The following is a 26,854-nucleotide window of genomic DNA, read 5'->3' on the forward strand; positions in this document are numbered from 1 at the left end:
TGGAATGTGACAAAATGATCTTACAAGGCTTGGCATGTTTGGTTTTCTGTGAAATTGCACAGACATGGCTATATAGTTGTGTCAGAAAAGACTTATATATGGTGACATGCCAAATCAAACAGCCTCTAGGGTAATAATATAATCTCATCAATTTTATTATTGTGGAGCTTGTTGTGCCACTCTGAACCAGCCCCAAAATTTGTCTGCTTTAAAATCTAGCAGGATTCCTCATACAGTGATATGGAAACATTTGCATGTCATTAACAAATAGTGTTTTGATGTTATAATGGAACAGAAAAACATATAACCCAGTTAGGTGTGCACTTGTCCTCTATAACTTCATAGAAGTAATCGCTTTGTCCACTAGTATAATATTTCTCTACAATATATAATGTACTTCCCTTTGATTATGCAAGACAGAATAAACTGGTCAATCTTTCTTGGGGTGCTCCCCTTGTTACAATTGTAGCTTTCTGAAATGGATACTGATCATTCTGTGTAGTTGAGGTACAATATGTTTCACGTATATGTTAATTGTTTTGATTAAAATTTGCAAGTTAAAGACTAATTCTTATCTGTCTGTACCTAAAATTCTTCAGGATATTCTAATTAGTGAAAACTAGGTTTGAAATTCATATTTTTCAATATTTCGTAATGCAGGTATCATAAACTTTTGATTCTATGCTAAATTAATTTGATTGGTGAATATACTCCATTGAGGAAAAATCACATGTTGCCTCGCAGCATCCTGAATGTTTAGTATACTTAGTACTATCGTTTAATTAACAGCTTCAGTTGTGATTTGTCGGTTAACTTTGTTTTGGTGAAAAAAATAACATTGAATAAAATTTCAAGGCATATTTTCCAAACTTATTGAACTAATAAACTAGTACATTTTCAGAAACAACTGTCAAATAGTTTCAAATATGGAAGAGCAAGAATAGTTTTGCTTTTAACGTGCTCTAAACATGTTAGCAGAAAACTTTCCTGTCTGATATCTGACTTTATATGAGGGGAAAAGTGCTGAATAAAAACTGTATTTTTGGTGCTTAAGGTAGTTTTTATTTCTGAGTAATAAAGAGATTTTCATTGATAGTTGAGATATTCCCTTCCCTTTTATTAGACCTTATACAGGCTAGATAGGTAACTCCCTTTTGTTCTTCTGCATGTTATTTATATTTACACTCGTGTATTACAGTTTCTCTTCCCATATTCATATACCTTGTACATCAGAAAAAGAGAGATGTTTTATAAAAAATCTGTCAGAGTAGCAGGCCTTGTTGTGCTTGATGAGTCTTTGCCAGTTTGTTACTTCCATCTAGGCCGGAGATAAATTTCATTTAAACTTTGGAGTGTATGGGTCACCTAGTTTGCAATGCAAGACAGTGTGAGGGGTTTTTTTTTCCTTTTTTTCTTTTTTTTTGAATGAACCGCTTATGTTCTTGGGGCAATATATAAACTGTCACAGCATGAAATCAATTTTCTGCCTTGATTCATCCTAAATCTGAGATTTCTAGCACATTAGTATTGCAATTAGAAACATTAACAGCAGACGGTAGCATAAAAGCCCACTCTGCTCACTGACAATTTAGTGTATTTCTCCTTGTGCAAACCAGGAATCCAGGAAAGAACAGGCTCGAGCCTCCAATCCACTAATAAATTTATCAGATCCAACTTAAGAGGAATGGCAAGTCTCAGCGTCGCGCTCTCCACGGTCGTTGTGCTAAGGCAGATTATTCATGCTTACTTGATTCAGGTAGGCTTTTTGCAAGCTTCCCCGCTAAGCCTGGGAATGCAGTACACTGAGGCCTATTCAGAGGCTTCTGACATAGACCGAGCTTTTATTGCATGGTGTTTTATTATAGCCAAATCCTGGTCTCCACCCAGTTTGTAGGCACTGTGCTCATTCTTTTGAATCAAGAGAGGTTATCACCTACCTTAATCCATGCGGCAGGGTGGATTAAGGACACCAATGTGCCTCAGGATTCTCAAAGAGGATCCTGGAAACTTCTTGTTTCTTCTTTTTTGCTGTCTTTACTAAACTCTATTGGGCCTCAGTGAGGATTTGCATCTGAAATGGGCAACCTGGAGCTTTCCTCAATGAAGACATCAGATCAAAGTTCAGTTAGTCAAGGCCTTTCTAAAACATTAAGGGGGCTTGGAAGTACACAATAAAAAGATGAGCTCTGGCAGAGATTGCAGTAAAAACATTCTGAGCTGTAATCCGGATAAAGAATAGATTATAGGCCAAAGAACAGCCCCTGTTTAAATTGCTTTCAGAATCCTCATTTTAAATAAAGTTACATTTTACATTAAATATATTTAGATTTTGATAGGTTGTTATGTTTTATTGGACTACTTTAAAAATCAGAAGCTGGAAAATGAATTGGAACAGCATCTGAGAGAATGTGTTTTGCTGTCTTTTTTTGAGTAAAACTCATCTACCTCTTTTGACTAGATATACATGAGCAGTTCTGTGTTTTATTTAATTGAAAACTAATTATTTGTTGTAATGAAAACTTTGTGTTTAGTCTGATTATTCTATTGTTTTTGTAAGAAAGAGATTGTGTTATTGTTACAATTTATCTTCTCTGATAACTGACCAGGCCTAACATCCATTAATCAAATAATTTAAAAATACTTACTCTAAATCAAATTATTCTAATTAATCTTAACAGTTGAATATTTTTTTGTAAGCTGAAGCATGAAACAAAATTGTGGAAATACGTAGTGATTGCTTTCAGAAACCTAACTATAAATACATGGCCATGTCTGGCATGTTTGTATTCTTTCCTTTTACTGTTATAGTAGTTGTTAGCAAGACCAAGGGTTTTGAAAACCACCAGCTTTCTGTTATAGTTGGAATTGGAGCTAAATCATTTGTTGCTCAACACACAAAAAACTATTGGCATCCCATTACAGTGTACCTATTGTCATTCCTGTATATAACAAGAACAGCAGATGTTTAAATGGAAGTGATTGTGATCAGACTTCTCGTTTCCACAGGCCAGCCCGACGACATCTACAAAGTTTGGCCATTATTATGATGTTTCTAAAAGAATGTCTCCAGAACTGTTTCAGTCCATAAAACAGCACAGATTTTACCTTCCTGAAGAATTGTCTTCACAGCCAGAAATGAAAACATGGTAAGTTGTAATACCACATGCTCCTGTTGTGTGTTCAATTTTCGTCTGCATATTGGTTGTAAAGGATATTTTCGCATCCACACTTGCTGTGGAAGATCCCACAGCTGTTGTTCTGGTGTCGGTGCCACACACCGCGGCTGACAGCAAAGCTGCTGTGGCACAGGGACAGCTCGGTGCGCCGGCTCCTCATGCCGTGGCAGGGACAATTAAGGCAGGCATCACTAGGACAGCTGAGGACGCAGCTGCATGTTCAGTCCAGCCCTGCTGACAGCCAAGTGTGGGGACTGGGGAAAACCACGACTGTCTGTCTGTGACCTGCTCCCTGGGCACCATTCCCTATCGGCTTTCGGAGACGTGCGTGTCAGGTGGTTATCAGTCGTAGGAAGATATCCACGCAGTTTTTATGGCTAAGACGACAGCCCATCCTTGACCTACATAGCTTGAGATGCTATATCAAATTAGTTTATTATGTGTCTTACTTCTTACATCCTACAGCTTCACTTGAGGAAAATGCAAAATACTCTGAATAGAATTACAATCGCTAATTGTGTCTTACACAACACCCTGAATTCCAGAGAAAATCATAAACTCTTCTCTGAATGAATAACTTATAGTTTATGTCTGTCAGTAATGAATTAAGGAAGACCAAGAGAAAATGAGTGACGGTAGCAAAGACTCATATTAGCCTGTAGCACACACGTCCATTGTATCTTTCTTGGAGACGTTTCAAGTCAAGTCAAACATCAGATAACAGACTAGCAATCTCTTTGTTCAACCCAGTCACTTAATTTATGTAATATCTAGGTTTTATAGATCCCAGTGTATAGGACCAGCTCCTGGAAGCAGTGGCATGGTATGCTTTATTGTGATTGATTTTTTGTTACAGCACACTCTAATACAAAAACTGAGATTTAGAAAAGAAGTATGGTATAAAACACCTGTCTTAGAGTTGTAGAAAAGCAAAAGCCAGATCCCTTTGTAATTTGTGTCTATGTTATGTGGTCCAATGTCACTGGTCATTGTGATGATAGAGCAACAATAAAATGTAAGACCTTTGCTTTCTATACTAAATATTTGAACCAACTTTGAATATTATTATGTATAATGCAATTTTTTTTTTTGGCAGCAGGACTGTAGAGGGTAGACACAGAGGCATCTGACAGACAGGTTGCAAGTGCTTATTGTATTATTGAGCAACGTCACTCCCTTTCTGTCTTTTCTCTAGCTAACTAGAATGTCTTATGACTCTGGACTTAATTCCACTAGCTATAGGGCTATGAAGTATTTGTGCATTTACATTAAAACCAAATCAACTCATATATATAGTATAAGAAATGGACTTTTAACTTTCATGCATTTCATTTTGTAAGCCTTGCTTAACTCTGATACATTCCTTGTATGCCATAAAAGTTCATCATTCTTACCATATGAATTCTCTTCTTATTTTTAGTTTCAACCTAACTGAAAAAACAGATTTAGTTAATTTGCTTGGCCATTGGGTTGAGTTTAATTTTTCTCAGCACTTTATAAATGTTTGAATTTGTGTATAATTCAAAACATTCTCTGTCTCGTACAAGGTGGTTAGTTCATTTCATCACTTAATTTACTTCATTGATATTTTATTATTGGTATTGGTCATATTGTTGATGCACAAACTTCTGATATAAATGGCTTTTATGAAATGCATTGGAACTGCAGAAAAATTGTTGGGTACTACGTAGGGTTGCTCTAAAGTGTCCTCTGTAGAGCACAGAGTGATGAGGTGATGAACATGACCAAATAAAATGGATTTTGGAAGGCTTGTCTCCTTTTCTTCTCTAATTCTCTGCATACCCTCAACATGGGTCTCCTTCAAGAAACCTCTCCTGAGGAAATCAAAGAACTGGGAGTCATGGAACATACCAAAGTAACAAACAATCACCATTCTAAATGTCATTTTCTTAGACCACAATCAATGCGATAAGGGACAGGGAGGAATAAAGAACACATTGGGAATAGTGAACTCTCAGACGGAAATCTGTGGGAAGTGTGAAGGGATGTGTTTGTCTCTTTCTTCATTTACACTAGATCATTTTCCTTCTAACTTTGATTGTTGTCTTCCCTGACCACAAACACCACTGGGTCTGGATTCCCTGGATTAAAAAAGGCTGCACTAGGTCAAGGCCAAGACAAGATGAGAAGAGAATTTTTCAGAATCACAGCCTCTGAAATTAAGCTTATTTCTCTGTAAAGAAATGGAAGATTTAAGCTCTTCTTGTACAGTCAGTCAGTTTTGACTTACATTTAAAAAATAACCTTATTTCAATTTCTATTCATCAGTGTTGTATAACAGCAGTTCTTAAAAAAGAGATGGTAGTGCTAAAAAGCTGTTTTTCCCATTCATCCTGATCCCCAAATTGATGTGCATCTAGCAAAGTTAATATCAGCAAATTGGTCTGCTCAATTCACAAAAGGATAGACCAGCTTAGAAAGTAAGTATTTTCAAACTGGGACTTAATGAAGTTCGTTGGTAAAACATAAAGAATTGTCAAAGTTCCACAAAGACAAAAATGCAAAAATGACGTCTGACTTTAAGGAGAGGAGAAAGTTAAGATGTCTGTGGGATAACATCAGTGCTCCAAAGAATACCAGAAAAAACTAATATAATCTATTTGTAAGCTTCTAGGATAATTTCACCCAGTATGCATTTCCTTTGTTTTCTTATGGGTATTCAACTGGGGTAGAGTCAAAAGGCTCTCAAATACAACAGGAGATATTCTGCATTGATAAAGTCTGTTATTACGTCAAAGGAGGAACATAGATTGGTTTGACAGTTTTCTTTTTGTCATGTTGATTGTTAAATCCTTATCTTCTAAATAAGCTGTCACTGAGTCACAGTTGAAACTGAGTGAAATATCAGGCTTTATCCCAGTGTTGGGTCTGGTAATAATCTGGTACTGATTTGGCTTGATAAGTGTCCTGAGGAAGGGGTATCTTTATTGCAGTCAGAACCTCAAATTTGGAAAAAAAGTAGAAAGAATAATTGAATGCAGATTAGATGATAGAAGGAGAATTCAAGAAGATTTAGGTTAGTTATTTGGAATAAAATACATGGACTTCAGTGAAGACATGCCTAATATCTTATAGTAGGAATAATTAATTGAATAAATAAAATAGTGTAGTGGGTCTCCAGAAGAAGATCTGGGGTTGTATGGTATCTTGAGCATAAAATGTGTTAGCAGTGTTGTATGATTAATGCTACTGATTTAAAAAAAACGTGGAGGTTATAAACTGGAATTTAAAGTGGACGATGTGCAAAGTGCTTCTGTTCTGCTCAGCCATAACATGGATGGTGTCCTTCAAGAAAACCCCGGATCAGCTAGAGAAGGCTGTGAAGATGGGTGTACGTCTAGAACCTGCGGCTGAAGCACAGAGGTTCTTTAGACAGATCTCAGCGGAGTCTTGAAGCATGTTAAAAACCGACATTCAGAGGGTAGTGACTCTCTTGTCTCCTGAAGGTAGGACAGGCAGTAATGGGCTACAGTAAACTAGCAATAGAAATACAGACTGGAAATAAGGAGATATTTTTCTGACGATTAGCACGAGAGGAAGTTGTCTTGCAGACACAGATTGGGATTATTGTGGAATCTCCATCACTGCAAATTCCTAAGGACAAGTTAGGTAAATATCTGTCAGGGATGGTTTAGCTGTAGTTCATCTTGCCTTGGGGCAAGCAGATAGACTACCTGACCTCCTGAGGTCCCTTTCATCCCCATCGTCTGTGATTCTTTAATACACATTAGTCACAGTGTATTAAATCCAATACTAAGTATGAATGTTACCAATTATTTCACTGCTCTCAAAACGTTTATGCTTTTACAGAAACCCAATAGGCTTGTACTGTATTTTTTACCAATACCGTAATGGAATTCTGAAGGAAGCGTTCCTTTCTCTAGGAAAGAAAACAACCTCACAGTCCTGTCAGGATCATTTCATTAAAGAAACTTTATAAAAGGCGCAGGGAAAGGATATTATTATGTGGGCATTAGTGTTTGGAAAATCAATACAATGCTTCTGGCTTCTAAAGCTAACTTAAATATACCATAGAATAGTAAAAATTTCTGTGCTCTTGATTAACTAGATGATGATTTCGAAGAAAAGTGTTATTATAGTCACAGTTAACCTTTCCAATAGAAGTCAGCGATCCGGATGAGACCCCACCCTTGGTTGCCTGAAGGTCCCACTGAGAGCCTGAGCTCTGACTTCTTTTACTCCACCTTACAGTGAACTGGGAGAATAGACATTGCTGGGTAATGTGTCTCCACTTAGAGAACATAATTTCTTAAAACTAAGGTTCTCTGACTATGGTCTTAAATGCATAGCCAAAAAAACACCTGGTCACATCACGCTGATTACCTTTGTAGCATTGCAAAACCTCTGTAGTCTGGCTGACAGTAGCTCAAAGAAAATTATTGATAGCCTGGCAGGAACTAGAAAAAAATTGTTACAAAAATGACTTGAAATTCAGAAAATCTCTAAAAATATTTTTTAAAATTTAAATTATCAAAAGATTGACAGAAAATATGTTAACACTGAAAGCCGATGTTATACAACTCTTTCAAAAATAAGGAGGCATTTCTAAGAAAGGGGGTAGTTCATTACTGAAACAATTTACATGAATAGGCTGTGTATTATGGGATGTTTGTGAAAGCTTTCTTGATTTCCTAAAGGGTGTACTTTGCAAGATGTGCATCAGTAAAGACACTCTGAATGAAATTTTGTTAAACTGTGTAGGAGTACAACCTAAAATCAGTGATGTAGGTTGTTTTTTTAAAGAAAATCTAAGAATATTTTGCTTTTGTCACTAATACATAGAGGTTAAGAAAGAAGTGGAAACTGATAGTTTTACCTAGTATATAATTTTCTGTAAGTAAATGGTATTGTTGATGAATGAAACCTCTTTATAGCATCAGAAGCTGCAAAACCTTAGGAATTATTGGGGGTGGGAGGGAAGAAAAACTTTTCCCTCTTCTCAGAATGTTTCCACATTATTTTAGCTAGCATGATTCAGTCTAAACATGTGTAATGGTTGCAGTTCAGGCTGAAATGAATTGTTACAGTCCTGTAGCTACAACCATGGAAGAGGCGCCTTAAATTCCGTAATCATCGTGGAGAGTGTACCCAGCCCAACAGACCCGTTCTGCAGGGACAAGCTGGTCATTGTAAAGAGAGATTTTAGAAGCTCAGCACTTTTATTGCGCTTTTTCGATTAAATTATCGTACGTGCTGATGTGAACAAGTCATTTCCTAAGTGTTGTTTTTTGGGGTGGGTTTTTTTTTCTGTTTTCCCGATAGAGACCTCCTACTTTTGTATGTAGTCAATGTTCCTCAAAGAATGTATGTTATCTCTAATTTCTTAGCTACACCTTGAATTCACCTTGTTGACCAACCTTTTCCCTTTTTCAGTTAGTGGGTCAGTAGCTTTGGAGGCCTTAGGTTTCATTTTTCCTCCTTGAAATTTGAAACAGTTCTCTTCCCCACCTTTCTTTCCTTTGGGACAAGGTGAGAAATAAGACGAACAATCCTTTGCTCTCTTTATCCTTCACCGTTCAGGGATGTAACAAGAACAGATTATGTGATTAAAGCAGAAAATACACAAGACAAGTAATGGATGTACCACATTTTCCTGTGCAGCTTATACTGTCTTGACAGAAACAGTGAATATAATGGACACATATTTTATAATACAATCCTCAGAAAAATAGTACTGCATCTTTTAATAAGCGAGGTCCTTTGCATAATGTTTTGTGACCTAAAAACCACGTATTTGGCAAAAGAAGCAAACCATCTTGGTGCTTCTGCTTGTCTAGCATCATATTATGAAACCTATTTTATTTAAATTGATCTTCAGTGAGTGAACTGTCTCTGCAGTTGTTGCCAATGTCTGTTGGAAGATGTTTGTTTCCCTTGCAGGATCAGAGATGTAGAGGCTTTATTTAGAAACTCTTGGCCCTTTTTAGAAATCATGTATATCTATACATACGGCCCTCTCGTCCTATCCACACAAGCATTTGGCTTCTTTATGGACTTGCAAAGAAATGAGGTTCTTTGACTGATCAAACAGAACTAAGTGATTGACTGACTTCTTCCTTTGCAATTAAAGGTCGGGTTTGGAGTTTGTATACATCATTTGTTCACCTCAAAGTTTTGATCAATCTTCCTTTGCTGTGCTTTTGTACACGTGTATCTGCTTTCTGAGGGATGGAGCTGAGAGGTGCTGTGTTTGCTTTCCATAGTTCTGGTACCTGATGGCTACATTAGGTGGTTAAAAAAGGGTCCCCTTTTGGATAATCACTCAAGATGGGTAGAAGTTCGTCGACCCATGATAAACATTAATTGAGAACAGATTGGGAAGTCTGTTCTCCTAAAGGAAGTAGTAAATGGGACTGCGTGCTTGGTGCCAAAAGAAGGTATAAACCTCCTCTTTCTTATCTCATTATTTTTTATGTTAGGGAAGGGTTGTTATGTCCTGGCCCTAATGCTGGGACCAGGTGAAGAGGGTTGTGCAGCTGACAGCAACTGGTTTTTTTGGTTGTTGCTAGGATATTCTGGTGTCCTTTCGTTACATTGCTAAAGCTGGTACTTAACAGGAAGGCAGAAATATCCTGTGTGATATCTCTGTATTATACAGAAAAGGCTTCCTTGCTACCCCTCTTCCTTTACTTCTGTCCTCACTGTTCAGTTGCAGTTACTGAAAGTTTGATAAAAATAATTAAGCTGTATGTTTTCAATAGTGCTGATAGCTTTACTGTATATGCTGTATATGCTTTGGAAAAAAAGAAGAAATGTATCTCAAGTCTAGGTGCATCAATAAATTTAGATAAAACAGGTTTAACTGTCTTGCCTAATGGGGTCTCCTTATACATAGTAAGGCTATTTGTCATACCCTCGATAACCAAACCTTTGTTAACTGCTTAGAAACTATCAAGAGAGAACTCAGAGGCTCCATTGTAACCGGGATACCTTCTTCCCAGCTCCTGCTTTATCCTTTGCTAAATTGGTAAACAAACAAAAAAAAAAAAGAGTAAAGAAGGAATTGTTTAAACTCATTATCAGAATTAAATGGTGTTTGGTAACAAGGCCACAAAAAGGACTAGAAATCAGAAAATAAAAAATATTTTATTTCCTTCCTTAAATATAATTTCAAGCACTGCCAGAAGGGTAATGCAACCTGGTTTTATAGTGTTTTCACGATGTTTTTCATGTCCTTATTTACATTGTGGGGTTCAAATTCAAGTAAACCAATAATATTTTAGCTGGAAGTAGAAGAGCACCAGTTTTTACATTTAAATTAAAAAAAAAATCTGTATGCATTGCATTATTTTCTTTATTTCTTCCTTTGCTACAAGTATTTTTCTGATGGATTAATTGAAGATCTCGTTTGTTTGTTTGTTTTAATTTTAGGGCTCTGTTAATTCTGCTAATGCTTTAAGTACTTTGTTCTTGAAAGAAATACAGAGTTCTGGGTTAATGGTGTAAAAGAGAGATGTTTGTAATTCTTAAGTGCTTCTCAGAAAAGTTGTCTTCTCTCCTGTGCAAAGGGATGAAAGCAAATTTAATTGGATTTATTTAGGTGTTCATTATCCAAATGTATTTTACTAAAGTGAGGGGAATAATTTCATTAATGTTTGGGCTGGGTAACTTTTCAAGGTCCCCACCAACTCGGGCTGTTATCAGACCAAGCATATAGAGATATTACAGCAAATAAGAATATTTTTAGAGGCAAAATTTTCAACATAACCAGTCATATTTCCCAAGAAGTACACAGGAGGGTTTGAATGCGTAACCCTTGATGGCAATTAGTGAGACTAGAAGGAAATGCTGAAGCTACACATGATAAAGGGGCTGAAACTCTCAACCTCAGTGAGGAACCTACATCAAGTCCAGACACAGGAGCCAGTGTGCTCGGTAGGATTTAAGACATCAGTGTGTCTCTTGTGAAAGTGAACAGCTAGTTTGCTTTTGTAAAGTAAAAGTTACAACTTTCTGGCCTTTGTATGTGTTACCTGTGGGCTGGAGAGCGTGGCTGGGATGGGTGTCTGATGAAGTGCCTTGGATGTGCAGGAACTGGAGTTTCTGAGATTTGAGGACAGAATTTGCTGAACTTTCGTTTGGTTTTAAGTCTGCTTAAATCTATGTCGAGGGTTTCGATTGCGGGGTGACAATAAAACCCTGGCAGATGTATTGTTAACCTCCTCTCCCCCTCCCTCTCCCCCCTTCCCACTAAGGCCAGGCGATCGGGAGGGAAAGAAGGACAGAAGAGAGTTGGAAAAATTAAGATGTTTTGGTTTTTTGTTTAATTTTATGATATATTTTCCAAGTAATACCTAATTCTACCTCGCAATTCTGCTGTCGTGCAGATAAAGTAGTAATAACACCTGTAGCATATGGAAACAAAATGGAACCATAGCATAGTACAATGTATCTTATGCTCTGGTGCAGTATCAGAAAAAGAAAAGAAATCAAACTAATGAACTACATGAACTTTTTAACTGTGGAAATGTTGGCTCTTTCATTTTTTGTTCACTTTGGTTGTTTTAGCAGTTGTATATATGAAGGTTTTCAGTAATAGGAGGTCAACTCTGTCAGGGCATTAACCGGGTGTATGTGGAGTAACAATTCAGTATCTCTTTGTCAGTTATAGGAGTTTAGTTCTGTGCTGTGATGGTTTCACCTTTAAGTTGCTACATTAAATCATGAATCTGCTAGATGTGAGCCTGACATCATTATGATTTCTTAATCTCTAGAGTTAAATGTCTGAGCACTGAAGTAGTTAACATGAAGCAATCACAGCAGATTTAATGTCAACTTTATTCAAAGAGGGTCGGGTTTTTCTTCTATGAATGTTTTTCTTGTATACGACACTTTCGGACTGAAAGCTGCATCTACTTATATTTATTTTTAATACAACTGTTAGAAACATAGAGGAGAGTATTAAAATGTGTTACTGAACTGTTTCTTCTTACCAACAGGAATATGAACAGTGCTTATGCAAGGCTGCTTCAGTCCATCCAGAGGATCATTTACCAGGAAGGGTTTGATGGCTCTGATCCCCAGGTACTGAAGACCTTCCTACTTTGCTATCACCCTGTAACTAAGGCTGTTTTCTGAATTTTCTAGGGTGGCACAAGAAGGTCTTGGACAAAGTAACAAGCATCAAGCTGTTTCTAAGCACTGCTAAAGTAAACAAGCAAAGTAAATAGAGTGTGGTTCATATTTTAATGTGCATTTGGAGTTTTTACCTGTTACCGATATGCAGACCCTGTGAGAAAAAACTATAAGCAAACATTATTAAAATGCATATTCTGTGCAATTAGCTTATAGATGGATTGCCAAATATAATGTAATGGAGTAAAACACATTTCCCCCTACAGTATTTTTTTCAAACTATTGCTTTAGCAATAATGCATTCAAGAGTCTTGAGACTGAACATTTCATCTTAAACTGTCAGATTTCTTTCAATGTTGTTTCAGCTGGAGTGGATTGAATTATTTAATGAATTAAATGGTGTACATCTTTATGTAGCCAGCATTGAAATGCAAGGAAAGAAATACGAACACTATTTCAGCTTTACAAATCAAAACAGTTTAGACTTGTTAAGATCTCTGCACTCTTCATATATCGTACTATGCATAAACAAAAACATTTTAAGTGTAACAACATAGGCTGAAAGCCCTTTTCTAATTTAAGCAGTGCCCTATTATTCTTCCCCATATTCAGTAATATGTGAGTCTTTTGCAGTTGATGAAAATAATAAATTATATATATTGATGCTTAATTGATAGGTAATTATCTTTATTGTTGTACCATATAAGTGTTACTACAGTAGAAGTTAATTAGTATAGATGCTGGAGAACCTCAAATAATATAATACGAGACTGTACTATTACTAGCTGAGTATCTTAAAAATCTCCTTTTACAGGGAAGATACGAACACCCTGCCAGCCCCCAGCCAGCAAACCACCTCCTCTTGCTAGTTATTTTTCTTATACGTTATATCTGATGGGAAAATAGCACCTTTGTATATTCCTCATTTTTTTCTCCACGTGTAAAAGAAAATAAAGGTGGGCCAGGTCAATATTTTTTTTTATCTTTTGCTTGCAAGCAAGGGAAAAATTAAACATCATGGAGAGATATTTTCTGTAATAGTTCTTCATTGTTTCAAGATGTCTTAGTAGTGTCAATAAAGCAAAACTAGAACTTTAACTCAGACAAATTTAAAAGTATTTTTGCTAAATGAGTGTATGAGGTTCTGAGGTGGAGCTTTGAAAGTCTGAAAATGAGTCCTTTTTCAAGCCAGTTGATCCATCTAAAAAGCCATTAGCCCTTGCATAGTTGTTTCAAGGGAGGTGGTGCATATGATTTCCTGGAGCGAGATCTTTCTTTTAAGATCTCTCTTTTCCCCATGCATCATCTTTCTTTGTACACTTAGAAGCCGTATATAATACACACCCCTTAAAAATATGTCCAGAGTTGAAAGTAGTTATGGCCCAGAATCCTTAGATCTTTTGATTTTCCAAATCTATGAGAAATTCACCTCTCTGCTACTCTGTATCCCCTTCTATTTACTGAGACTTGTGAAGTACTTTTCAAGTAGCCAGATATGAAGATTGTAGAGTAAGGACCAGCCTGTTATTTTCTGGACCTATGTCCTTTCCTGTATATAATAATAGAAGCTTCAGAGAAGTTTGTGCATGTATGCTCTTCCCTTTAGGTGGGTCCTCTTGGCAGTAGCTTTCATCATGTTTGGAGAGAACTGCAAGGGCCACGATGTAGCAGGGAGGTACAGAACTTTAGAGAGATTTGCTTACTGACTTTAAGTAGACCCATTAATCACTGTCTGTGAATGACAGAAGTTGGTGACATTAATGCTTCAGTTTTTGTACTGTGAAGAATAATCCTTCCAAAGTCTCTAGACTCTGGACGTCTGGAAATGTGCTGCTTGTTGGATCTGAATTCAAAGGAAATATTTAACCTAACTGGTAAAGATTTAAGATATTTTTGGCTACTTTCCCATCAATATGACAATGATACTTAGACTTACTACTGCTTTTTATTGGCTTCTCTTTATCTAATACGGGTATTTGATAAAGATTTTGGAGAAAAGTGAGCAGACGGTATCTCACCCCAGCTGACAGAGTTTTGACACAATTAGGAAAATTAGTGAAAACAACCATTAGGGGTCTAGTAGACCTCTGATGAAATGGTCCAGCATCTCTAGGGCCTAGTGTGATTAGTTAACATTAATGTTTTATGGGACCATCTGCTCTTGGCCATCATAGATTAATATTTTTTGACTGTCCTGCCTGACTTTGTGGGCCATAGTACAATAATTCCTGTTTGAGGTATTAGGCTACGGAAAAGTTCGCTTGAAGTTACCCAAAGCAATAACCCGTTTGTTCACACTTACTTGGACATCTATTTGGGAATTCAGGGTCTGAATGGCCTGTAACCTAGAAATATCTACATTAGTTTTACATCCTTTTTAAAAGCTCCTGGTGACTCTTTGATGCTGACCATTAAGTATTAATCCTTTATAAACTGAGCACAGTTTAAGGCCATACAAAGTAACACAATTTGTTTCTGAATTATGGGGTTTTTTTCATGTTTGGCAACAGAACTTTCACAAGCAACTTTTTTTGATGTAGTTAGGAGCTCAAGTTGGGTGACTTTTAGGGTAATAAAGCTGATGGGGAGAGTATTAGACTTAGCTTTTCTAACATTTCAGTTCTGGAATAAGCCATTCGTCATGGCCTTGTGGGCCTGACAGAATTACACAGGTAGAAATTCTGTGAGTGGCCAAAACAAATGCATCTGATATCATCTGGTGTGTGAGTAGCTTTATCTTTTACAGCTCTTATGATTTAATATTGTGGAACAAACATCTGTCATCCTGTATCCAATAAGACAACTGATATTCTGACAGAGATTTTTCTCTGTTGGTGTGTTGTTTTTACTGATGTTTGCAATAGGAAAAGGCATTTTTCTCATTACAGAAGTTTCTGTAAGTTTTATGGGTTTTTTGCTCTGAAATTTTGAAATACCAGAACACTTTCTCTGCATGATCAATACCTGTTATATCTATGTAAAATAGTTCTATTAAATGCCTGATTTTGTACTATTGCTTAAACACACATCAAGAAATGTGTTAATCTGCTCTGATTAGATGTCACTAGAGAATATTAGACTAGTTTCTATTTTTCTTTTTAAGACTCTGAACATCTGAGTTTAACAAATACCAGACAGAGAATCAGATTGTGACGTATTATCCTGTACTGTTTTCCAGATCTTCATAAAGTAGTGTCAAAAGTTAACTTCACATAAGTAAAACCTAAAAACCTGCAAAGCCCGAGACTGAAGAATCCGCCAGAGTTGGAACACAGATCGTTTCCACAAAGCGTGTTTTAATAAATGAATTGGCAGCTCGGCTCGCTGTGTCAGCCGCGAGCGTTGGGTCAATGCAGAACCATGTGGTACCGACTCTGCTTCACAACTGGGGCTCTGTCTGCCCAATATGGAGCAGGCTGTGTTCGTAAAAGTAGCCTCTTGTCTTGTCAAAACCTTTCCTCTGGATTTCCAGAGCAGCTGTGCAGTGTTTTGTGCTTGGTAGTTACTGTTCCCTCCAGCTGCAATTCGGGATAGTGGAAATGAATATCTGTGGTTTATCAAAGCACTTCATTGTAATGAGAAGTACCTGGAAGCTTTGATTTCTCTAAACTGGTATTTGATAGATATATTTACTTTAAAGAAAATAAAAAGCTGGCCTTTAACGTGAACTTGAACTCTAGAAATGCATCTTTGATCACCTCATACAGGATCTTTTTCAACAAGGGTGCACATTGTCAGCTGATGGTAGCAAATATACCTAAAATCCTTCTCCAACATCACCAGGAAAGGTCAGGTAAAATAAACAGGCATGAGATTTGTCATCATGAGAGGTGACATTTTAGTTTGCATAAACAAATTACATACAGCTCTACCTTCGTAATTTCCCCCCATATTTTAACCACTGCCTCCGTTGCATGCTCTTGTGCCAGCATCCTGCAGGGCAGCAGACAGTCCGTATAGGTGGGTAACACATGAGGCAGTTTAGGATTTTACATGTCAAAACAGCTTAAATTCTAGTAGCCAGTAGCTAACTAAAGCAGATCCAGGAACACTCGTGTCAGGGGCTTTCAGGGAGGTGTCGTCCTTAAGAGACAATCTGCTGATGTCTCCATCAGACCCTGTTTCTTCTTAGCTGGGATTAAACCATCCTTCGTTAGTTCAAAGGAGTTGCCAGGAATGTAAACGATACTTACAGAGGCTTCTGAAATAGCGAAAGGGCCGTGTGTTGGTGAGGTGGGCACAGACCTTGGCCATTTAGAAGCAGCAGAAAAAGTGAACCTGAAGCAAACAGGGAGAATAGTCAGGTTATGAAAATACACGGTAGCAAGTTGAAAATGGAGGGAAAAGTTGAGTTTGCTCACTCTCAGGCCCTTCCAGCAACCTTCGTAGAGTTGGGAGAGAAGATTCTTTTTGCATATACTTAAGGCAGTGATGGAGGAGAGAAAGGACATGAAAAAATCATGATATTCTTGTTTTGTCTGATGGAAAACATGTAACTGATTACAAAATGCAAATTGGCATTTGGTGTTTCTGTGCTCTCTTACACTTGTTCTTGCTTATCTGACATAGCATGATATCCAGTAAGTGAAAAAAGTGCTATTCCATTTGTAAGTTTTAGCAAGATCCTCTGAGATTAAGCTATGATTACTTGATCTATGTGATTATTATGGATATGAATTCTATAAATTCCACTTTTTTTAACTTATGTATTACATGATGTATTCCTCTTAATGTTTAAAAAATAACAAGAGCCTTTTTTGGGTTTGTTTTTTTTCAATAGAAAAAACAAAAGACCATTTTGCGGATAGGAATTCAGAGTCTGGGTTCCATGATGTGGGGTGATGACGTTTGTAGCAGCGATACTCCTGAAGATGCTCACAGCCTTACAAAATTTCTGTATGTTCTCCGTGGCCTCCTCCGAAAATCTCTGTCCGCCTGCATCATCACAGTGCCCGCTCACCTTATCCAGGTAGGAATGATGTCTTGGCGATATTTCATAGCTGACGTATCAGTTAGCAAAAAATGCGAAGTTTATAGTAAGAAAATAAATGCAATTTTGGGCATTTTCAAAACTTGTTTGCTTCAGTGGGTGATATGTCGAGGGTTTTGATTGCGGGGTGACAATAAAACCCTGGCAGATGTATTGTTAACTTCCTCTCCCCGCCACCTTCCCCCTTTTACCCCTCCCTCTCCTCCCTTCCCACTCAGGACAGGCGATCGGGAGGGAAAGAAGGACAGAGAGAAGAGAGTTGGAAGGATTAAAAATGTTTTACTAATGCTACTAATAAGAATAGAGAAAATAATACAAAATATACAAAACCAATCTTGAAAGTCTCAGCAACTGCAGAGCCAGCACCCAAAGTCCTGGATTGGACTCTGCAGCCAACCGGAGCTGGATTCAGTCTCTCACTAGGCCTCAGTTCGCAGGGATGACCAGCAAGGTCCTCTCCTAATGTCGGCCATAAGCAAAAGGGAAAACAGGGACGAGATCCTCGTGATCTCCCCCTTTTATATGAAGTATTCACATGAATGGAATGTTATACACAGTTGGTCAGTTTCTTGGTCACCTGTTTCTCATTGCCCCTCTCGCGAGATGTCCATCCATGCTTATCAATAAGTCTGCATTCCATTGCTATGTTTACCAAAACATGTATCTGGTTCTCCAGGAAAATGCAGCTAATATGAAGCTTTAGCTGACAGGCAAATTCACTAGAAGAGAAACTTGTTTTGTAACAAAACCAGGACAGTGAGGTAAAAATATAACTTCACTGTAGTGTTTCTATACTTTAGTATTTTTTGGAAAACTGTCAAAATTTCAGAAATTGTAAAAAAGCAAAGAGAATCCTGCTACTATTCTCTTTTAATTTTTTTACAGCATCCCTATGCAATTTTCTGCAGCCTTCAGAATACTCTTTAGGTTTTCAATATAAGACACTTCTGTCTGCATCCATCACGCTCATTATGATGATGTGTGATCCTGTTTTTAAAGCCAGTAATTGAAAGATACAAGTTTACTCTTTCATTCTAATATCCCCTTGTATTGGGACCAGGAGCAAGACAGTTATGGTATCAGAGTAGTTTTCCCAACTGCAAAATCAAAAGCTCCTAAGAGCACCTTTCCTGAGAGTATGTGGAGATTTCAATGGATCTTCTGGAAATACAAACTTTTTTAGCAAAAGGAAAAATGTAGGTAGTCTTTTGTTACGCAAGTGGTAATGTAACTTACAAAAGCAAACTATTATTCACAATGAGCAGAGAACCTATAATTTTAGGCATTAATTTGATTTGATTAGAGTAAAAAAGTATCAGATAAAACCTCCTATTGTACAAAATGTTTTTACAGTATATGAGTTTATCATTAGATTAAATCCTGCGTTAGGTAAGTGCATCACTCTCGTGTGTTGCATTTTGTAAAAGTGTTTGAATACCCACAGATGTTATTTGTCTAGGTACCTGATGCACTTACTGCTTCAAAAATACAGAAACTTAATTTTCTAGTTTTACCTTTGCAATCAGAAGTATGAATATTCCTCTTGCAGCACAAACCTCCATCTCTCCATTTAGCTAATTTTAAATATCAGATGGTAGTTTGCCTTCAGAAAGGTTGATAGTAAAATTTAATGCAGTTAATAGAGTTTGTGAATGTAAAACTAACATCCTTCCTTTTACACATTGGAATTACCTGTCCATAGTTGGGACATGCAATAGGTTTCATTGTATTCTTTTTTTTATATCGTGTCAATAGAAGGTACAATCATATCTTAGAGAAGTAGTCCAGAAGCGTCTCTAAGAAACAAACTCAACATTTTTGTTTGTTGCAAACTTACATAGGAAGTTGATTTGGGTTTTCTGTTTATAAATTCTGTATAGATCTGTTCCTGTTGAGTTAGGATTGAAATTTTATCTCATTTTTTAAATAACTGTTTTGGGTTTTTTTTAGTTTTAGTGGAATCGTTTTACAGTAAGTGCTAGGCTGGTCTGAGTTTATTAAAAAGAAAAATTAAACTATAAAAAATCCAGAATCTTTGCTTAGCAGCCTTAGACAAACAAGAGCATTAATATATATATATATTTAATTGTTCAACTTCACGTCTCCTTCTTGAAGCACTAAACTCTGAAGAAAACCGTCATTAGGAGGAGCAAAGCCGCTGAGGGTTCTGTCCAGCCCATATTACTCAGTTCCCAGAGCCCTGCTGTGTAGTTGTTCCCCTCGCCGAGGAGCCTGTTAAAGAGCCTGGAGAGCATGTGCACTCCCGGTTAATTGGGGAGGATGGCTAGATGAGATGAGATGAGATGAGATGAGATGAGATGAGATGAGAGGACAGCCCAACATGTGCTCTCGCCGGCTCCAGCCGCAGACGGACCTCGCGGTACAATAACAGCAGCTGCTCCCGCTCTCACAACCCGGCTACTCGCCCTTCTCTTGCTGAGGGTTCTCCCTGGATTTAAAAAGAAAAAAGGAAAGAAAATATCTTTTCTTTCCAAGAGAATAAGAGAGGGGGATTTTTTTTCTGAGCACATTTCTGTGTATGTATTTAATTTCATCAGAGTAAGTTCTAGCATATGCATTCACTGTTAAATCTTAGAGTCAGCACACCAGAGGCACAGCAAATGCACACTATTTTTTCTGAAGAGGTAGTGAATTCCACATTTATTCCCTGAACTAGTGTTTCTGTGATTCTGTGTGATTCTATTTTCTATGTTATCTTTTGCCTCCCAACTGCGTTAATTAGGCGGTCTGCAAGTAAATTTTTCACATGAATAATTTCCATTAAGGTAAATATAAGTTCAAAAATCACATTTTAATCAAGGTTTTGTCTGCATAACACATACAAAAAAAAAAATAGTGTCATTTTTACCTGCTTTGGCTTGAAAAACTAGTTTTTTAATAGTAAGTCATGGCACATCTTGTCTCTGTCAGTCCCCAGTACAAGTTACTCCAGTGAAGAAGAAATAAAACTTACAATTGGTAGTACTGATTTTTGACAGGGACAATGTCTTTCCGACCCAGACTAGTTCTATTTTTATATGTAGTACATGAATAATGCATATATATATGGAATACATATACATATCTCTCTAGCTTGAGATTGGTTTCTTTTACGTATTCTGCCAAATACTTTGCGTGTTCTCCTGTCACGGGGAGATCCACAAATTAAATTTAACTGGTTTCTTTCTTTTTCAGAAAGTTAAATTTTTCCTTTATTTTTCATAAATGATATCTTTGTTCTTGGCTGATCAGACAATAAGATGAGTCTCCCTATATTGTCTTTTCCATATTCTCATTGTTTTGTTTTTTTTTCTCATGCTGCCTCCTTAACCTGTTTTTAAAGTTACATTTCTCTTAATCATATTTTACTTTGTTATAGTAACGTGATACAATAATGCTATTATTTTTTTGTTCATTTTTCCTACATTCTAATGTCTGCTTTGTCTCTTTGGTGACTACTGAGCGTTAAACAGAGATTTTGTTCTTGATGCTTTTCCCACTGTGGTAAACATCCACCAATGTGGCTCTTTCATTATTCTGCCTGTTCGTTGTCTTGCGTTTAATAACTTTGAATTGCATTTATCCAAACATGATGCACATTCACCCAGTTTGATGGGACACTGAATGTCTTCACAGTCTTCTGTCTGTATTTTGGTAAAAGATACAAATATAGGAAAAATCTGGTTGCGTAAGGAGTTTTTTTCAGAATAATTTTATAAAATTGTAGTCCACTAAAGAATGTAGATTCTTAGTGTTTTATTGATGAAACTTCCAGTGCAAACAGTGAATGAAGAAAGCAAGAAAATTCTCTTTTCTCAAGCACAAAAATAAGAATACATTATCCTGGAAGATTTCAAGAAAATGACACTAAAAACTTATCCAATTATGAATTTTATTCAGATGATGTGTGACAAGTTTTACTTGATTGATATTTTCTACTGATTGAACATACTCTTATCTTACACTGTCTGTCAGGTAATAAATATTGAGATACTTAAAAGTATGATTAAAATACTTGATGGAAGGTTATTTTTCAAGTCTTTCTACTGCTTCTTGAAAATGTATTGTGCCTGTGAAATCAGATGGTGTATTTGAAAAGGGAAAATGCTCCCATTTTTGAAATCCAGCATTGATCAAATAGGGCAGACTGAAGGAATATTATAAAAACAAGGAATAACTCTTCTGTATGTTGATATTCTCTGTGTTTTAGAACCTGATTAAAAAAAAACAACTTTCCGTGCTACAGAGTATGACTTAAATGGCTTTAAAATCACTGGTTTATAGTTGCAAAAGCCCTAAATTAGAACTGAAAGTATTTCTGTATTTTGCTTAATCTTTTTTCTTTAATCACTAGAAATCATTGGCAAATAAAAAACCATCTTTCCCCCAGAATACTAAGTAGTGATTGTAATTTGTTTGTCATTCTGTTTCTGTTCTTCCCAATTTTGTATCACTTAAGTAATATTTATTAAGTAGATTATTATTTTCACTGGGAGAAGGTGTAGCAGTTTTATTAAAGCCATCCTTTATTTTGAACTTGAAGCTGTATTACTGGTAAGGACTAACAACCATATTAGTCAGCATGTACCAAGGGAAATTAATTGACTAATGAAAAGTCGGTTTGAATAAGTCTTGTTGCAAAACCTGTCCTCAGAGTCCAAGGTTCTGCTTAGCAGGGTATTTTCATTATTTCATCCAGTATGTTAAAAAATTAATTTCCTAAAATATTAATGTTTAGATGCTTTGAATTCACCGGAGTGCGTAAGTTACTGTATGTTTCAGTGTAGAAAAAATCAGAAACAAACTTTTTCACATCCGTAGCCTTTTGTGTTCACACTGAGTAATTTAGGAGCCAAACTCGAAGTCAAGCACTAGATTGCTTTAGAACCCATTGCTAATATAGGATTATAAAATGGGAACTCCTATAGCTTGTGAATTTCTCATAGTTTGAAATCTTTATTGCTATGGCAAGAGCTAAGAGTGTTTGCCTGCCTTAGAACTCTGAGAGTCCACAAGTGTAAAATGCTGAATAACCTTCAGATATATTTGGTGATGTAGACACTGCACACAAATTTGTATTGAGATGAAATGTCATGTATAATAGTTTCCATATCAGAGTTAAGCAAGCTTTCATAATTCTCTGTACAATAGAAACTATCGACATGAAATGATCTTTATATTTTTCCATATCGGGGGGTTTTTATGTGCTTGTTATGATTGTATGTTGGTTTTAGTTGTATTTGAGAAATACAGTTTAACAACCATGCAAGGAAATATAGAGACTCCTGGGTTTATGACAGGTGTTCTTGGATAATCCACATAGTTTTCAGGTATGAATATTCTGGTTTGGATATTCTAGACATTCATAAAAGCATCTTTAAAATTATGATCATGTAGGAAGCTCAGGGAAGTATATACAACCTAAAATTTAAATTGTGTGACAGTAAGTAATTTTGGTATTATTTTCTATTATTGTTGATAGTATTTGGTAATCAAGGTGCAGAAGAAATGTAAATATTTAGTTGTTTCATAGGATAAGTTTATGGTTGCCAGAAGGCTGTATTCTAGCTGTATCACTTCTGATTTAGTAAGAACTACACATTTAAAAAACAAATACGATAGAAATCTGAGGCATGTTTTTGTGCCCACATATTGATAGTCTTTTAACTGACCTAGCTGTATTATGATGAACAGTCACATTGTATATTAAAATTTCATGCCTAAAACAGCCTTCCAATTGTAATACATTTGTACTGTTTAGAAGGACACTATATACATGTCCTCATCACCATCTCATCACCAGTCTTTTAATTAAAAGAAAATCATTTTCCAAAATGAATATGTTAAACTTTAAAAGTTAATGAGTATATGCAACGTTGTGCTTTTATTTTCCATTTTATCTATGTAGTCTGAAAATACGCCTATGAAAACTTAAAAAAATGAGAACTGAATGTTCCAACTGTGATATTAGACCTAAACAGTTAAATATCCCATCACAGTATGGAGATAGTCATCTGTTCAAGCATATGGAATCTTTTGGCTAGTGGACTAAGTAGTTAATATAATGCCCAGTGTCCAGACATGGACACAACTGTTATGGAAGCAGAAGGGAAGAGGCTCATGTTTTGAGCCCATTTGGACAGCGATAAGTAAAGATTAGAAGAGTGTCTTTAAGTATCGCAGAACAAAGTAGTTACTGCTTTAAGTAATTCTGTTAGAAAATGGAAGGTAGTATTGCTTTTCTGAAGCAATATCCGTTTTTTCACATGAGAACTACAAGTTCTTGAAAAAAAATGCCCTGTGAATGTAGCATTAAATATGTTGTGTTTAACAACAAAGAACAATAATTTTGTGTAAAACTCCTTTATATTTAAATTATTGCCTATCTGTTTCATGTCTTAAATGATTTTCAGATAACTGAATATTGAATTTCTGTGCAGTGTTTGCTTAGAAGTATTTTTATATGAACTTTTGGTGTTGTTTAAAAACCTTGAAATTTCAGAATCTGGTTTTACATCTTTTTGTTTAGGCCTGCTCTATTAATTACAATATAATCATAATAAAAAGGAATACTACATCTTTAATGATGTTTTTGTGACTGTGTAGTTAAGCTTTAATGCTAGAGGGAAAAAAAAAAAAAGATTAAATTAGCCTTGTAACCTCTTTCTCTTCCAGACTGATGATGGAAAATAAAAGCTCTTAGCCACAGAATGTAACACTTAGAATTAATATTTAATTAGACCAGCAAATTGTACACCGTGGCTGAAAGCTTCCGAAGAGTTGTTAGTGCCACAATTGACCTACAAGTTTAATAATAACTCACTTCTAGGAGCAAGTGCCAGTTCAGCATAGTGGAGCCACTGTAAGAAAGTCCTGGGAGATTAAAATCAGCAAACCAAATGGCAGGCGAGGATTCCTGGGATGGAGCCTTCTGGAAAGCTGGGAGCTGGAGTAGCTTTTCAGCCAGGATTCAGATGAGAACAGTGGGCAAAAAAAGCTGATCCCTCCTGTTCTGGGAGCTGCTGGTTGTAGGCCAAAATCCTAGAACAGATTTTATATTCTTTTTTTCTAAATGTTCTTACTGCAGCTATGAATTTCTATCACAAATTGAGTAATGAATGACTTATCTTCATCTTTTAATTAAGTTTTAGTACAGACATTATAGCTGAATTCTCTGGTCGTGAATTTTACTCAGTGAAGAATGGCACTTTTTCGGCATGATGTGTAATTTAGTGTGTTTGTGTTGCAGAATGTTTCATTTTATAAGATCTTACTGCTGCATAAAAGGGTTCTCGTTATAGTGCGATATGATGAGCAATTTATCATAATATTATGAAATATGTAAATTAAATACGAAATGTGTATACATTATAGAATATAATATTTTCAAGGTTAAATAGCTTAATCTTGCCATTCATTTTATGAACAATTAAAATATAAAGCCAGTAACTCTACCATTAGATACCCATCTGAGCCTTAATTCCGTGGCAAATTGTTCCAGTGAAATAGGGCACCATAAGTTCAAAAATGTGCAAACACACAGCAACAGACTGAGGAAGGAACATTCTGCATTATTTATTGGCTAGAGCCTAAATAATTAAAGAAATGCCTACTCATTAGTTAAAAATTAAAGCAGGGGAGGGCCTTGCCAGCAGAGGGAGCAGTCATGTCTTTCCTTAGGTTCTTATTGCTTCCAGCCCACCCACCATTTCCACCCAACCTCTTCTTCTTGCCCAGCCAGTTTCCCATCTGGACCTCGCTTTGCCAGCCTGCTCCTGGTGACAGCCTATAATTTGATACTGCATAAGGGATTAGTTTTTTAAATGATTTTTATCTTTCACAATCTCACCACTTGATTACCAACATCGCTTAGATGTTCCATTTGATATTTGTGTACTGTTCATTGAAATAACAGAGGAGAATCTTTTTGGTCACCTGTGAATAAAATGTGATTGGCTGTTTTAAAGAATTAAAGTTGCAGCAACAGTTAGCCTTTCTGAATTGGTAAGCAAGCCACAATGACATTTTTTTCAGGCAAAATGGCAACAAAAAGAACTCCTAAAACTTATTCCTATAATGAGTAATTCCCAACAGAGTCATAGGATTTTAGTTAAGCCAGTTGGTCTCAAATACATTAATCTGAGCAGTTTTGTATGGCTCTTTTGTAATATGACTCTCTTTCAGTCTGCTTTTGCATCTATATTTTATACTACACCATGACCAACTTGTAACACAATATTTTCTGTGTTTAATTTTGTAAACAAATCTGTTCAAATGATCATTGCATTTTTGCAATAATCAGAGACAAATAATAACATACAGTTTTCCATATACATGCTTTTGAAACAACGAGACAATCTCATTAATAAGGACCAGTGTTCGGGGAGATGCTGGGCTCATCTCAGCCCCATCTTGTACTGATTCCTTCCCAGCTCCTCACCCTTCACTGGAGAAGGGCTCAGTCAGGCTTATTTCATCTGCCCACTGCAGCAGGACTCACGCGAGATCCCTGCACCCCAAAACCATTCACAGTCACATGCAGCCTGTGCTTTCAGCTCCTGAATGCTAAGGAAATAGTCAGAGGAGAAAAGCACTGAGCAGGGATTCAGCTCAGAAAGTGTCACCCTTTAATACCCTGTACATCTGTCACCTCTTTCAGCCAGATAATAATGGGATTTTCAGCACCCAGCTTTCTGGGCTTTGACTCCCGCATCATCTGCCTGATACCACCAAACACAGACTGTTTCAAAAAGATGGGCCCAATTTCAGAGATACAGCAGTTTCAAATTGGGTCCATCTTTTTGAAACACCCTGTATTTTCCTGGTACCCCAAAGCCATAGATGCAGCCTATTAAGCCAAGCCTAGAGTAGAGCGGGGCAGACGGGGCTTCAGGGAGAGGCTGAGTTGGGTTCCCAGCTCCCTGTTGACTGCCTTGTGCCTTTGGACAACTCACATGACATCTTTGTGCTTGTTACGTGACTTGTAAATGAGGAATGCAACACTTGCCTGTCCTTTGTGAAGCGCTTGGAGATCAACAGATGGAAAGTTTGATTTAAACTGTGTAGTCTTTGTTCTCACTCTCTTTTTTGTAGGCCTCAGAGCAACTGTTATTGACTTGCTTGTTTTATCTGTATTGGGTCATCACTCATTTCACTGTTGACCCTTAGGTCTTCCCTCCAATGACAAAACAGACATACTTTTTATTTTGTAGGGTTCCAAGGTTTGCTGGCATTAGATTCTTTTATAGCTCAAGTAATAGACAAGTCCAGGCCATCCATCTTCAGCAAAGATCCAAAGATTCTTTTTTTTTAATGTGTCATATTTAGGTTTTAATTTCCTGGCTGATTATTTTTCCTGAACATTTATCCATAAATTTTTAATTCTGTGTAATACTGTGTCATCCACCTTCATCTGATGTGTTTGATAATAACATTGCAGAGGTCCCATACCAGTGACAGCATTTTAGGTGTAAGATAAGGGTCAAATATTTTGAGTTTTTAAGAAACAAAAATACTAGTTCTAACTAGTGTCACAGTTGAAAGACTCTTGAGTTTATATAGGACAAACATT

The 26,854-nt window shown here is 36.6% G+C and overlaps 1 protein-coding gene across 1 annotated transcript in view; it reads left to right on the forward strand.

Moving 5' to 3' along the window:
• ELP4 (elongator acetyltransferase complex subunit 4) overlaps nucleotides 1-26,854 on the forward strand; it is a 140,668-nt gene that overhangs the window by 28,316 nt on the left and 85,498 nt on the right. The window contains exons 5-7 of the mRNA XM_065839337.2: nucleotides 3,007-3,146; nucleotides 12,158-12,242; nucleotides 17,074-17,262. Of these exons, the coding sequence (XP_065695409.1) occupies nucleotides 3,007-3,146; nucleotides 12,158-12,242; nucleotides 17,074-17,262 (414 nt within the window). The remainder of the gene's footprint in view (nucleotides 1-3,006; nucleotides 3,147-12,157; nucleotides 12,243-17,073; nucleotides 17,263-26,854) is intronic.

This window comes from Patagioenas fasciata, chromosome 5 (assembly GCF_037038585.1).
Source record: "Patagioenas fasciata isolate bPatFas1 chromosome 5, bPatFas1.hap1, whole genome shotgun sequence".
Classification (NCBI taxonomy): domain Eukaryota; kingdom Metazoa; phylum Chordata; class Aves; order Columbiformes; family Columbidae; genus Patagioenas; species Patagioenas fasciata.